The sequence below is a fragment of the Rhinolophus hipposideros genome, assembly GCF_964194185.1.
Source record: "Rhinolophus hipposideros genome assembly, chromosome: 9".
Classification (NCBI taxonomy): Eukaryota; Metazoa; Chordata; class Mammalia; order Chiroptera; family Rhinolophidae; genus Rhinolophus; species Rhinolophus hipposideros.
In genome coordinates, this window is record NC_138055.1 from 52,502,450 (window position 1) to 52,517,603 (window position 15,154).

A 15,154-nucleotide genomic window follows, 5' to 3' on the forward strand; every position below is an offset into this window, starting at 1 on the left:
GAGAGTGTGAGTGCTTGAGTGCGGACCAGATGGTGAGGCCCACTAGTCAGAGCTGAGTCTACAGAGATCTTCTGCCTCCACTATTTCACCAGCCCTGGCTTCCCACGGACGCTGTGGATGCTGTCACGGCTAGAGCTCTGGGTCAGGTTGGAACTCATGGAAGATGAGGTAGGGGTGTAATAGACGGTCTTCAGAAAGTCTTTCGAGAAATGAGTGGTGTGATGGAGGTGGCAGAGAAAGGGAGTGGGGCTCTTCAGCGAGGCTCCATCCAATGGAGAGGTGGTGGACTCTGACTTCTCGTCACTCCTAGCCAAGCAGTTCCAGGGCTCCTGGCGGGGGGACAGGAGCCAGGTCCTGCTTCTCCTCGGGTATGCTGGTCTCCAGCCTGCTGGTGTTGCTCCCTGAAGGGAGGTGTCGGGTCTGTGGGCGTGCCCTTTACCTCTCTAGTTCTTTGGTGTGCTTGCACACCAAGCCTGCCTGCTGCCGCTGAGTGGTGGATTCCTGGCTGTGCGTTGTCAGTGTCTCGGCTCCTTTTTTAAACAGAAGCCACAGGTCCTTGGCCGGCTTCACATCTTTTTTGGGTGGCGATTCTTCCTTCATTACTTCCGTGCTGGGAGGGTTCCATCAAAGTATTTTCTAATTTCCATTGTGATTTCATCTTTGATCCATGGATTTTTATAAGTCTATTGTTTAATTTACAAATATATGGGTTTTTTCTGGATATCTTTTTGTTACATCAGACTTTTTTTTTTTTAAATAAATTTTATTGGGGAATATTGGGAAACTGTGTTTCTCCAGGGGCTATCAGCTCCAAGTAGTTGTCCTTCAAACTAGTTGTGGAGGGTGCAGTTTACTGGCCCATGTGGGAATCGAACCAGCAGTCCTGTTGTTCAGAGCTCGCGCTCTAACCAACTGAGCCATCCGGCCGCCCTACATCAATCAGACTTTTTGATAGAACCAGTTATTTGGATCTATGCCAAATGCTCTTGCCTACATAAAAAGATAACATAATGAATTTCTCGTTTTACCCTCTAAAATTCCCTGAATATGGGCTTTGAAATTTTCATTTCTTGGTATCTCCTTTCATTTATTTCTTTTTGAAACTTAAGGTATATTCTGTAGCACATCTTATCATGGAACAAACTTTAATGTTATAGAAGTTATCTCCACATATCCCTGTTATCGTTTACTTTCATTTTACATAGAAAGATATAAATCATAATTTTTCCGTCTGAATGTTAAGTTTGGAGATGAGTTTCTCTTTATGCGGATTTTTTTAAATCCAAGCTAGAAATTATTTTAGCTTTCAAATAGGTGTTACTAAATGATAATCTAATAATCAGAATAAGTACTTTAAACAGCATTTTCATTAATTTTGGGGTTTTTTTAAGGTTAATGTTATTAAAGCCTGGAGAATTTATATCTTGTGATATCCAGAAACCCCAGAAAACAATGAGATATACTTAGTACCAAAGCTACATTAAATGTAATCTCATCCTCTCTGAGGTATCAGCCCATCAGATCTTACAGTATCTTAGGGGTCAGCATTATGAAGATTATCTACCATGTACTGTCGATTTTTCAGAACAACTCAGTAAAAATCTAGACTCATTAAATGGCAGAAATAAGAGTATCCATTGAACGGGGCCTTTCTGTGTCCATTTTTAGATGATTGTTGTTTTTGAAATGTAGTGGTTTATCTGATTTATTAAATATCATGAATATGAGGCTGGGAACTGTAGCCCAAAGTGGCTTCTCAAAGAAATATACCTTATTATGACCTGAGGTGACAGTTAACTAGTCATTTTTACATATACATATGTTTGTGTAGTAATGCAGGAATTCCCAAGGAAATAATTCTGTTTTCTTTCTATTTCTTTTAATTAATTTTATTGGGGTGACAATTGTTAGTAAATTTACATAGATTTCAGGTGTACAATTCTGTATTACATCTCTTTCTATTTCTTCTATAGCTCTGCCAAACAAACAAAACCCTCTGGTGAACCAAATGTCTTAATCAGTGAAAGTTTGATGAAACATTGTGATAAGATAAATTATAATCTGCGAGGAACTTTCTTCTGTGTGGTTCTTTTTTTTAATATATTTTTATTTGGAAATGTTTATATCAGACAGTGGAACTAAATTTTAAGAGATACTGGATGTCCTTACTTTGGATATCATTAGTTTATTACAAAAGAGAGACATGGAAATTATTTACATGATGAGATTTCACAACTTCAGCGAAAGGGGCAGCTTCACGAGATGCCATGTCAATAGTGATTTATTTCAGTCTACCTGCTTTCCACAAAGTCACCATCTCTAAATAAGAAATAATTGTTGTCATCTAGAACTACTTTGGTGCCTCCATATTCTGGAAGAAGAACTTTATCTCCAACTTTCACGCTAATGGTTGAATTTCCCCACCCTTTCCTGTAGTGCCCAATCCAATAGCTACTACTGTTGCTTGCAATACTTTTCCTTGAGCTTTTGCTGGAAGCATAATGCCTCCCTTGGTTACAGTTTCCACAGCATTCTTTTCAACTAATACTCAGTCAAAGAGGGGGAGAAACTTTCTTAATGCCTGTCCACTATGACTCTGGCGTCAGCAGTTCGTACTCTGCTCTCGCACCTCAGCTACAAGGAGAGACCTGTAGTCTTCTGTGTGGTTCTTAAATTTAAAACATGTAAGGACAGAAAGGCTTTCTGAGAGCTCTCCAGAAATAATTATTTTAATTTCAAAACTGGTAGGATCATTCTAGTACTGATGAGACAGATACGTCCCTAGCTTCATATCTCTTCCCTGTCCTTTGATGGTGATTGTCTCTGCCCTTTTACTTTCACCATGGAAGGGGCAGCCAACTTTACATGGATAATGTGTTAAAGTGGACAGCATGGTTACTAGAAAGCTAGGCTGTAAGCCAGCCCTTAAGCCTGATCTGATGTCGAGTATTCAGGTTGGCACAAAGAGCATAAGCAAGGGACATTACGAAGCCCTCTGCTGGAATGTCTCATACCACTATTGCCCACAGTGGGGCGTGCAAAAATTATTTCATATAGCAATGCAATGGTATTTTCTGCCCTTTTTCTTTAGTTGGGAATTTGAACATTGCAGATTAACTCATAAAATAAAATTGTAAAAGGACAAGACAAACACATATGATGCAATATATTTCATTAAGATAGCTAAACCTTACCATACTTCTTTACAGTGGCTTGGAGGAGATTTGGTGTAGAAATTTGACTTGCTAACAACATTCAGTCAGGCCCAAGTCGGACATTTGGAAGCAACAGTTTGCGAGAGTGCTGAAGCTCCTACGCACGGAGGAAACAGTGTCTGTACCACTCGGTGTACTCAGGGTCATGGCCCTTAATGAAATTTCACGAATTTGACGAATTTTATCATGTGGTCCAATTCTAGTCAAATGCTGTGGATACGGGACTAGGACAGGAAAACGCAGGGTCTACTTCTGTGGCATTGCCCCATGCGACCTGGTCTTTCTACTCTCTGTGTTTGGAATTGAGCAGATGAGGCATTGGGGTCCCAGGCAGACTCTTGCATTCACTGTAGATTTGTACAAACTTAAATGACTTGGTCGTGTCATCTATAGAACTAAGGATGATCCATGGCCAACTTGTTTCACTCTACTTCTTAGGGTGAATAGGACTGTGGGATCAGAGGAAAAAGATGTCACGGAGAGCATGTTTTCCTGCTCATACTCTGGAGTATTGATCCAATAAGGCCTAGTCTTAACGTTTATAAGGCTTTACTCACCCCATTTGCTTTTTTCCCTTTTTTTCAGGGTACAACTGAGGTGGAAATTAAGAAGAAAGGCCCTGGATCTCTCTTAGTTTCCATGGAACAACTGGCCTCCTATGGGCGGAAAGACAGGATCAACAGTATACTGAGTGTTGTTACAAATACACTAGTTGAAGGTATGTGCCCTGTGATGTCATTCCAAGCTGCGGAGATATAAATATATGTGTGCATGGGAAATATAAGCCCTTCACTTGGTCTGAGTCTTGCAAAAATTGTCTGAGCTTTAGGAATAGAGTCTACTAGTTATAGAAACGAGCGTCCCAAATCTGCATGCAGAGAACCCAATAAGGACTTCAAAGCTGCTGCCAGCATTGAACACAGATAGGGAAGAAGTATGAAGGGACCACGTAAGTGTGAGCATCTGAGGGAGGCTCTGTAATCATCATCCTGAGGAGCCAGTGGCGTGCTGTGAGGCATAAAGGCATGTAGACTGAAGAACTGTGAACATATGAAATGATGGGATCCCCCTCACACCCTCTACCCCAAAACGTACCTTCCTCTTTTCCTTTTCAGCTGCTTACAACCCTTTTGGTTTTCCCTTAAGGATTGAAGGTACTGTGCATTTCGATTGCACCTAATTCTGCCTGTCTTCAAACACCCACACATATCCATAAATATATTCGATGTGTGAAGAGGTAAGCTGAGGCCCCTCTCCCTCTGGCGCTCTGTGCCACAGGGGCAGGAGCAGCCACTGTGGAGTCATCGCGTGTCTGCCGTCACGTCGCTGGCAGTGCCTGCACTCAGTATTAGGTGGCTGGCTCCTTCATGACGCAGCCTGGCGTCAGAGGATTTCCCCAGCAAGTGTCAGCTTTCTGTCCAGTTGTGGTCCTCTTGCTTTCTAGGCTCCTCTCATGTTCGGTGGAGGTAGATTCAGGGACGACATTTTCTTTCCAAGGTTCCGACTGGTTCTGCATGAATCTTCTGCATTTGATTCATGTTGATACAGCTGAGTCGTCCCATGATGGATCCAAACTCTTCTTTTCTTTCTCTCAGTTACAGTTGACATACGATATATTCATTTCAGCGGGACAACGTCCTGATTAGACATTTGTATAACTTACAACCCCAGTAAGTCTAGTACCTGCCTGACACCATAAAGAGCTGTTACAATATCACCGACTATATTTCCTGTGCTGTACTTTATGTCCCCGTGATGGTTTTTGTCACTGCCAGTTTGTAGTTCTTAATCCCTTTCACCCATCCCTCAACCTCTCTCCCCTCTGGCAGCTATTAATTTGTTCTCTTTATCTATGAGTTTGTTTCTATTTTGTTTGTTCATTTATTTTGTTTTTTGGATTCCACACATAAGTGAATTTATATGGTATTTGTCTTTCTCTGTCTGACTTGTTTCACTTAGCGTAGTGTCTTCTAGGTCCATCCAAGTTGTTGCAAAAGGTAAGATTTCATTCTTTTTCTGGCTGAGAAATAGTCCAGTGTGTATATATACCACACCTTCTTTATCCATTCAGATCCGGATTATCCTTGAGGCCTCAAATTGCTGTTCTTAGACTTCAGATACCCAGGCTAACCCAACAATAACCAGAGTCCCTGAGACAGAGAGACTCAGAAGTATCCTGGTGTCCTTGGGACAAGTTATTTTTGAGTCATCTAAGCACAATACCACTTCTTCTCGTGTGTGTGTGTGTGTGTGTGTGTGTGTGTGTGTGTTGGGGAGGGGTGCCTGTGGTGAAGGGAGAATCCCTGGAAAGGAACTCCCTTGTTTACATCCGCACGTATGGGCAAGGAGTTGCCCTTTACCTAGACTAATCTGGAGAATATATCAAGTAAAAAGAATATTGAACAACTGCTTTCAACCACCTGAACAACTTCAGTTATTTCTGTTTTCTTTCAGTCCCATAGAGAGTCTTGTCTGATAGAACATCTTTAAGCTTTGTAGCTTGTACTTTGAGATGACAGGTAAATAACTGCAGATCATAAGAACTCCAAGATAAGAAATACTGTTTTAAGAACTTTGGTTAATTTTATTCTTCACGTAGAGACCAAGATAAGATCTGTGTGAGTATCTGTGGCAGTTGAGAAAGAAAACTAACAACCTCCAACAGGCATATTTTATTAGTGGCAAAGACCTCAGAACAGGAGGGAACTATCAATATAGTGCAACAATTATTTATGGATTACCTCAGTGACCTTGTCAGGATCTGGCAAAAGTAGACGTTCAAACAATGTTTGTTGCACTGAATTTTGCTGTGCTTGGAATGATGGGATTGGTGCTGCAGGATTCCTTCTGAAGGCCTCGTGCTTCCGTCCCTCTACTGAGTTGGTGACAAACCAGTGGAGCATTACGGTCTTTCTCTAGTCCCTTTTCTTCCTCTTCTCCCTGTCCTCTTCTTTCCCTTTCCTTCCTGCTACACTCATTCTCCACCCTCCACCAAGCGGCAGACACAGAAAAATAAAACATGCAAGGGAAACTCAGGGGAGAGACGGCTGTAGTTGTGTTCCTGAGTGGGAAGCCATTCCAGTTCTTGCCCCCATTTCTAAGCCGTCACATTCACGTTGCCAGTAGCTTTCGTACCTTTCCCTGCTCCGCCGTTCCTCTCACCCCTTCTCCTTGTGGTTGACTCCCTTTGTTAAAACTGATGAGACAGAAGGGTTGTAAGCAAAGAATGCTGAATGGCTGGAGCTGAATAACGTGAGAGGGAATTAAAGGACATGAGGAGAGATCCATCCTATTCAATCACTGGTCCCTCTGGATTTCATGATCACTACAACAGGAAAAGCCAGCCTGGAGTGAATAATTGTTCCTGCTTCTTCTCAGACCTTCAGTTAGGAAACTGACGTTATTTTAATCCAAAGATTAACATTATTATTATTTAAAACCAAAGAAGCAGGCTCCTACCTACTTAATGACTTAAAAACCACAGTGGAGAATTCCAGAATACTATAAATAATGAGAAAGTCCGGTGCTCTCTGCCTCACCCCCGTCCTGCTGCAGACATGCTCACCAGGATCCAGTAAACTCAGCAGAATTCACAGTCAGCAAAGCCATCAGCTGTGAGGGTATTTCAGAGGACTGGGGGTGGGGTGTTGGCAGAGAGTAGTATAGTTTCACTTCCCAGCCGTAAAGCTGTGGGAGAAGGGGAGACAGTTAGTGACGTAAGAATGAGGCAGTAATGGTGGTACTTGGCAGTATTGATTCACAGGTTCAACAGTTTCACAGACTCCCATGTAGAAGGTAACTGGCTAATTTATTCATTCTTTTATTCAGCTGCCGAACAACAAGTGTCCGTGCAGTTCTCTCCTATCTGCCTTTCTGGTGCAGCTGTAAGCTCAGAACGTGGGGACTCTTGTTCTTCAGCTTATTCCCAGTGCCTAGCAAACAGGAGGTGCTTAAAAGTGGTTAACCGAATTGAGAGAAGCCCCTGTCTTCAGAAACCTCATGGTCAGCTAGTGCTACCATCTTGGTAGAATTATGAGGCCCTCTCTGGAAACAATTCCCAGTACTCCTCAGGTTGAGACCCACAGTCCCCTCTCTGAACATGTCCAGGAGCAAAGTAAGGGAAACCCCACAAACCTTTGGACATCTCAGCCCTGTATGTTAACCCGTTCCCCCAGACCAAATACTTCCCCCATTCCAGGCATGTGGGGCCAGTAAGTTTGCAAAGTTGTGAGTTACTTTATAAACTTCCTTATTCACTTAATTGATCTTTTCTAGCTGCTAAGGTTCCACATTGTCTTACTTTTGGTGGAACGGAAAAGATCCCTAGGATGTTGCTTTCTCAGGAAATGTGGATGAGACATACCTCGTATCCCGCCCTCTAGGAATCTTCTTGGTGCCCCATAGGGTAGGAGAACCTCTCTTTGTTGCCTGGCAAAGTCTTTGAGCCTCGCTCATTATAAAACATTACAATTGTGTCAACTGTCAGAAACGTGAACAGTAGCTGCTTCAACCTCCATGTGCCGGTGAGCAGCAGACATTTGGAGAAGGGAGGAGATAAAAAAAGGAACGGAACCAGATTTCCAAATATGTACTACAAGAATTTGTGGAAATAAGAGAACCTTTTCATTTTCTTTTTTTGGGAAGAAAACTAAATTTACCTTGGGAAGGGAGGGAGTTCTATGCGGAAGAAGCCAAAGCAAATTTTCTTCACAGACTTCCTTTCCCACGCAGACTCCCACATGGCGCTTACAGTGGCCCTTAAATCTGAAAAACCAAGGCAACCATTTTCTTAGCAACCAGGGAGCCAATCAGAAACCCAACCAAAGCAGCCCATCTAAAATAAAGCCATCACCATGGGCACCAGCCAGCTGATTGGCAAAAGAGAAGCAGACTAATTGAAGGCAGCCATCTTGTTCTTAGTGAAACATTGGAAAACTTTCTTTTATTCCTTGAGTGATTTGGTTTTGTCAGCAGAATTGGGCAGAGTGGGATGCAATTACAGGCAGCCTGTAGAACCAATACCTTGCCTCTAAGGATTATCATGCTGGCAGGTTTGCAAAGTTACACCTCTTAAAGGCCATTCTCCTAAGTCAAGGTCGTTGGACTTTCGTAATCCTACCTATTCATACTCAATTTGAGGAGATCTTTGTTACCTAGGGCCTCATGCCTACATGGTTGTAGCTGCCAGCTGAATGGTTCTCTGGCTCGAATGCGTAGTCATCCTTTTTAATCTTTGCTTTGTAGATGACTTTAGAGATTATCTAGTCCGGTAATTTTCAGTCTATGTTTATCAGAGCCCTAGGATTCTGGGGAAGTACGTTAGGAAAGAAAGAAGTTAATGGGACTGAGCTCCAAGCTCTTTTCCGTGCCTTAACTAGAGCAATTTCTGGTTTATCTGTTTTATATATTGGGGCTTATATAAGATCTTATTTGGAAAAAGCAAAACAAAACAAAAAACATGTTCTACTTCTGAAAGAGACAGACAAAAAGAGACCGAGAGTATAAAACAAAATAAGGAGAGAAAAAAAAAGGGAAAGAAGAAAGAGACCAAGGAAAGGAGAGAGGAAGAAGAAGAGAAGGAAAGGATAAAGGGTGATAAGGGCAGGAGAGGAGAAAGGAAGAGGGAAGAGCGATGAGAAAGAGGAAGGAAGGGAGAAAGGGAGATGCGGCTTACACTCCTAACTGGATTGTGAATTATAAACTCATTGATTGGTATTTCTTTGGGGACGTAAGAGCTACATTCCATGTGGTGGCTTGATTGACGGCACTGATTCTGCTGTAAAGGTAATAATAAGAGCAAGTATTTCTGTAGCACTTACTGTATGCTAGGGTGTCCTCAGGCACTTGATATATTTTTTAGCTCATTTAATTCTCATAGGAAATTGAAATCACTTGCTCAAGCTCCTACAGGTGGCAAGTATCTGAGCTGGTATTTGCACCCAGGTACGTTTGGCTTCAGTCTGTGCTTTCGATGGCTTCTCTGATAATAAGTCAATGATACAATATATGTATGATATAATACATCATACATGATATAATATATATATATATAAAGTGTGATATAATATGACCCCTTTTAATGAGGATTTACCTTGTGCCAGGCACTGTGCCACCTGCTTTACCCACATCCACTCATTGAATCCTTACTGAATGGATGAGGATGACAGGACTTAACTTAGTTCTATAACCTGTGAAGTAAGTGCCATTTCAGATGAGGTCACTGAGGCACAGAGGAGTCAATACTTTGCCTGAGATCACACAGCTTGTGAGTGCGGAAGCCCTTTGAAGCTGAGAGTCAGCCTCCAGAAGCTAAGCTCCTGACCACTATGCTATGCTCCCAAAACGGATGGATTGAGTTTTGTTTACAACTAGATCCTTATTAACTGGGAAGTGATCATGCCTCCTCTCTCCCTTTGAGAGAAGGGAAAAAGAGGGAAACACGCAGGAAAGTCAGCCCTCAAGCCACCTTTGTTCCCCTGTTAATAATAGTGGTAACGCCCTAGTGAGGATTTGTAGTTATCCCTTTGTTTTCTTAACGTGATTGAGGGGCCACTTTTGTTTTTACTCACTACAGAGCTGGAAGAGTCTCAGAGAAAATGCCCACCATGCTGGTATAAATTTGCCAATACTTTCCTCATCTGGGAGTGTCACCCCTATTGGATAAAACTGAAAGAGATTGTGAACTTGATTGTCATGGACCCTTTTGTGGACTTGGCCATCACCATCTGCATTGTCCTGAATACACTGTTTATGGCCATGGAGCACCATCCTATGACGCCACAATTTGAACATGTCTTGTCCGTAGGAAACCTGGTAAGATAGAGCTCTGTCTTCTGATTTTGTCATCTGAACGTGTGTTGCCTGTCGGACATCTTTTTTGATACTGAAAGCTGGAGTTGAGTTGAAAAGAAAGTAATAGTTCATCGCAAGACAAATGCTTCTACATATGCCGCGGCCCCAGCCGCTTCTCTTCACTGTTGTGATCCCTTGGCTGTTTCCTCTTTCTGCAGAACTTCGAAGATGTCATGTAAGCGCTGTTGGCAGAAACCCAGCCATGGTGACAGAATGGGAGGCATGGTACAGTGGGTTGGTTTCAGCAGCCTGAGCCAAGGACTTCTGGGTTTTTTTTCTCATTCTGTTTCTCACATTGATTCCTGTATTGCTCTAGCAAAGCACTTCCCCTTTCACCTTCAGTGACAACCACCACAAAATAAGAGAGCTCTTTTAGTTCATTAAATGTAACTATACATTTGCCTGTGCTGTCATATTACTTAGCCATATGGGGATCTATGGTAAATTTTTAATTCTAGGCTATTTTCCCCCTCCAGTCCAACGCCTGGGCTCTCTTCCAGTTTCCAGCATTCATTGATCTGTGCCAAATTTGTCTTAATGTTCGCTGAAGTCATATATTTAATGTATGATATTATTTAGAAGAGAAATACGTACATTTTAAAAAATAGGTTACATAATATATTTTGAAGCCAAGTAGTTGTAATTTGGGGATTATCTGTTTTACATATTAAGTACAAAAATCAGGAGTTGATTGAATTTTGATAGATAGTAAAGAATTCACTGGAAAGAATCCTCTAGGTCATCAGGGCCTCATTATTCCTTAGGAGTTGCACCACAGGCATGTCAGATCTAATTGTCACCATTTAATTTGAGCATGATCTCTGCCTGATGTGTGGTTTGTGTGCCTCCCACTCCTCTTCCCTCCCTCGCCTTGTCTCTCCCGTCCCCCAACCTCCCTACCTCTACCCCCCCACACACACACATACACAGTTTCTACCTTAAGTCCTAATACACTATTAAAGTTATAATATCATTGTGAGTTCTGACTCTGAAAACACACATGGCAGAAAGGATCCTTTGTCTGGCTAGTCCTTGTAGGCTACTGTGTTCCCTGGCACACATCCAGGATGATTCTGTCTTCTTTCCAGGCTTCATGTCTGGCTCAGTGACACACACTTTAGGCTCACTGCTGTGATGTAAACCCTCATGTGCAGCCCAGTGACATATCCCAGTCTTGACGCAGGACTGGCCAGGAGACCTGCCAACTGGCAGATGGGTGCCTGAGGGGGGGCTTACTGTATGTTGGGCTGACCCAGGGGCTTGGCCATAAGCTGCATTTTGAGCCAGTCAACAGCAATATTATATAGATATAAGCTTTACTTTATTAGCCACAAGTGAAGTAATGAGAACTATGACCTGATCAATTTTGCTGTGGATAGTGGCAGTGGTGACGTTTTCCCTGCAGCATTTTCTTTTTCTTTACTTTTATTTGCCTTCTATAGAATCAGTTCCCGATTTCTAAGGGGTTTTGAGAGGCCTTTTCATCTGGCACAGCAGAATTTCCCTCAGGCAAGGCCAGCAAATAATGTTGTTTTTCCCTTTCTTAACAATCTACAGAGATTCAGGATCACAGCTAAATTAGAGTTGTGAGCATTCAGAAGACTGCTCAGATCTATCAGTGACAAAAGAGAAGAGGAGAAAATTTTGGCAGCTAATATCAGGGAATCCATGAGACAAGCCAACCAGAACCAAGTTCTAAGCGAAGAAAGCTCTGGGGGCAAGACTTTTCAAGGGGATAGTAAACATACAATTAGCAAGGGAATAGAGAGTAGTGAATTGTTCAGGATACTTTGGACCTGCTGGTGGATTGGGTGTGAGGGTGAAGGAAAAGAAATGAAGAATGGTGCCTAGATTTAGGGTGTTAGTAATGGGAGAGGGGAGGGGGGAATGGAGATGACTGAGGAAGAAACAGGTTTGAAGTTTAAAATCAAGAGTTCCATTTTAGACATATTCAGGATGAGATATCTGTTCACTGAGTGAAGATGCCAGGTAAGGCAGTTGGATATGTGCTGGACCTCAGGAAAACTTGCATCATAAGTGTTTCTTGAACAATTAACAGAAACTCAAAGATGTACTTTTCTGTCAATCAACACAAAGATATACTTTTCTACTGAGTTGGGCAGAAAGAACACAGAACAAGAAGTCACAAGGTTTGGGTTTTGGTTCCTATTTGATAGAATTTAAATAATGGCTTAAATAAGCCATTGATTTCTGTCCAGAAATGTCTTAGATCTATAAAATGAGGTTAACAGTATGCTCATCAATGGTTGGGAGGATAAAATGAGAACCTATACAGAAGTTTTTGGAATAGTGAAAAATATAAATCATAGGAACTGTAATAGGATAATTCAATAGGAGACTTTTCAAAGGCTTGGAGATTTGGGTAGAGTCTTTGACAGAACCTGAGAAAAAGAAGATGGGAAAAAGTGAGACAGTCTTGTCTTATGGTTGGAATGTGAGGCTTTTCCCTCAGCTGGGACAATGATTAAGTAGCGTTTCCATAGATGTGCCAATAGATATTTCTGAGGGACGATTAGAACAGTCCTCTGAAAATTGATGATCCCTGCCTTTTCCGCCCTCCCTACAAGAAAAAATCTAATAATAGGAGGAACCTGAAAGATAATTCAACCCAACCCCCATGTTTTATAGAGGAAATGGAAGCCCAGGGACTCTGTGACTTCTACAACTTTTGTATGACTTAGTTGTGATTCTTTTCTTGCCTTTTTTTGCAAGCTATTGAACACCACAGTGGGTTTATAAGATGTTTTTTTAAACAATCTCAATCTTCCTGAGAAGTTCCAAGTACAGCATAAAAAAACGTTTTTTGAGAGTAACTTGCTGACACAGCCTGTCACCCCCGAATACTTCAGTGTGTGTTTTTTATGAACAAGTGCATTCTCCCACAGAGCCTTGATATAACTGTCCAAGACAGGAAGTGAACATGGTTGCACTACAGCCATCTAATTCTCAGAGCCCTTCAAGTTTTGCCAGTAATCCTAGTAATCTCCTTTGTGACAAAAGGGTTCAGTTCCCGAGTGACCCATTGCATTTGGTGTCCTAGCTCTTTCATCTTCTTCAGCCACGGGGTGTGCCTCCATCTTCTTTTGACTCGTGACCTTGATACTTTTGAAGACTACAGGCCAGTTATTTTGTAGAATTCCTCAGTTTGGGTTTGTCTAATGCATCCTCAGGATTAGACTCAAGTTACGCATTTGACAGCAATATCACCCAAGTGACACTTGTCTTCTCATGGCATCTACCAGGTGGCACACAATTTCCATTTGTCCCATTACTGGTGATGTTGATTGCTTGATTAAGGAGGTGTCTGCCAGGCTCCTCTCCCCTATAAAGTTACTCTTTTTCCATTTATAATTAATAAATATTTGTGAGGAAGTCACTTCAAAACTATCTGAATTTCCTGTTCTTCGTTAAACTTTGATTCATTCCTTTATTTACTTGTATCAGTATGGACTCACGGTTTTCAGTTTTATCCAGTGGGTTATAACCCATTACTGTCATTTACTTCAACGTTGAAACTATTCCAGATTTGGCCAATGGGAGTCCCTTCAAGCTGGCCTCTGTGTCCTTTCATCACTTTCTCATGACTTCCTGGTTTTCTGGTATCACAAGATATTCCAAGCTACTTTTATATTTTCCCTGCCTCAGGCCTGGAACCAGTCATTTCTGAAGGAGCCCTGGTGGTTTTAGTAGAAAATGATATTTAGAAGGGAGGCTCTTTTGGAGCAATATGCACGCCTAAGCCCTCTCAGTACAAGGGCTGGCTGTTTATATCAAGCTGGCTGTATGTACTAAGAGCCATGCGTTCGTGCTGTCACATGCAATTCTAATACAGCACTATGGGATTTAGTCCAGTTTTCTCCTTTCTATATTTGTAATTTCTTTTACAACAAAAAGAAACCTGGTCACCACTATCTTTAGTATGTTTACTCATTTGATCAAAAAGCCACTGTTACCGCTTACAGCGTGGATGTCCTCCTCACCCTGCTCAAGCTCTGACTCCGCAGGCCAGGCCACCCAGCATCCACACCTGTGTCCTGCTGTGGGCCGCCCCCTACGCTTCTCAGGCTCTGACACCCCAGGCCGGGACACCCCACACACCCTTGTATCCTGTACCCTCCTTGAACTCCTTCCTCCTGCATGGACCTCTCCACACCCCACGCCAGGCTTCCCCCACAGAGACACTCTCTCCATCCTGCATAGGTCCTAACACCCTGTGCTGGGTAGTCATCCTACATAAATACCCTCCTCATCCCTCTCAGACTCTGACAGCTCGTATTGGACTGTCCCCCAAAGTGGACACCCCTCTTTGGCCTGCACAGGCTCTCACAGCCCAGGCCGGGCTGCTCCCCTGCGTGGATGCCCTGCTTGGGCTCCAGCACCTGGCACCAGGCCTCCCTCCAAATGATCGCCACCCAAGTGCTTTAGGACTGAATGGTTTGGGGGGTTGGTGACGTGGAAAGAAGGGCAAAGGCTTAACCTGACATGAAAGTTTAATTTCTGAGATTCTTAGCAAAGGAAGGAAAAACAGGAAGTTATTTTCCTTGCTCACCAAGTACACGTGAATGTTATCATTTCTTAACTACAGCCTAACTACAGCTTTTCACTCAAAAGAAATTCTTTTTATGTTTTAATTTTTCTCTCATCTGTATCCTTGTAACCCCTTCTGCATACCTCTTTCTAAATACTTACTACGTACTATTTTCAGTTTTATGTCTCCCCCCCAGTTGGGTAAACAACCATTTCAATTTGCACAGAGCTGAGGGGGGTCTTGGGATATGGAACTTTAGGTTGTAAGAGTGGGACCGTCCTAGGCCGACTGCTCACTCTAACTGGAGACCCAGAATGCAAGACCTTCAGTGTGAAGACCAGGAGAGCCTCAGGCAAACCAGAGGAGGTGTCACCCTTCCTCCTGGTGACTGAGGTCCTGAGGAGCTGTTATTTTTATGTCTCCATTGTGGTACACGGAGAGCCTTTACCATGTTGCATTTCATTCATTTGGGGGGAAGATCCACTACAGAACAGGAGCTGATTGGCCCCTTCTGAGAGCAGACAAGAGCATGCAAACC

General features: G+C 42.6%; 1 protein-coding gene and 1 pseudogene across 8 annotated transcripts in view; one reads left to right on the top strand and one right to left on the bottom strand.

Annotated features, from left to right (window-relative positions):
• Positions 1-15,154, top strand: part of SCN8A (sodium voltage-gated channel alpha subunit 8) — a 164,063-nt gene that overhangs the window by 108,585 nt on the left and 40,324 nt on the right. For all 7 annotated transcript variants that reach the window (XM_081061352.1, XM_081061353.1, XM_081061351.1 and 4 more), the window contains exons 13-14: positions 3,801-3,933; positions 9,790-10,028. In XM_081061352.1, coding sequence (XP_080917478.1) covers positions 3,801-3,933; positions 9,790-10,028 — 372 coding nt within the window. The remainder of the gene's footprint in view (positions 1-3,800; positions 3,934-9,789; positions 10,029-15,154) is intronic.
• On the bottom strand, positions 2,287-3,362 carry LOC308502562 (10 kDa heat shock protein, mitochondrial-like; annotated as a pseudogene). The gene is made up of 2 exons: positions 3,321-3,362; positions 2,287-2,596 (listed from the first exon to the last, which is right to left on the bottom strand). The product of its transcript is annotated as a 10 kDa heat shock protein, mitochondrial-like (transcript).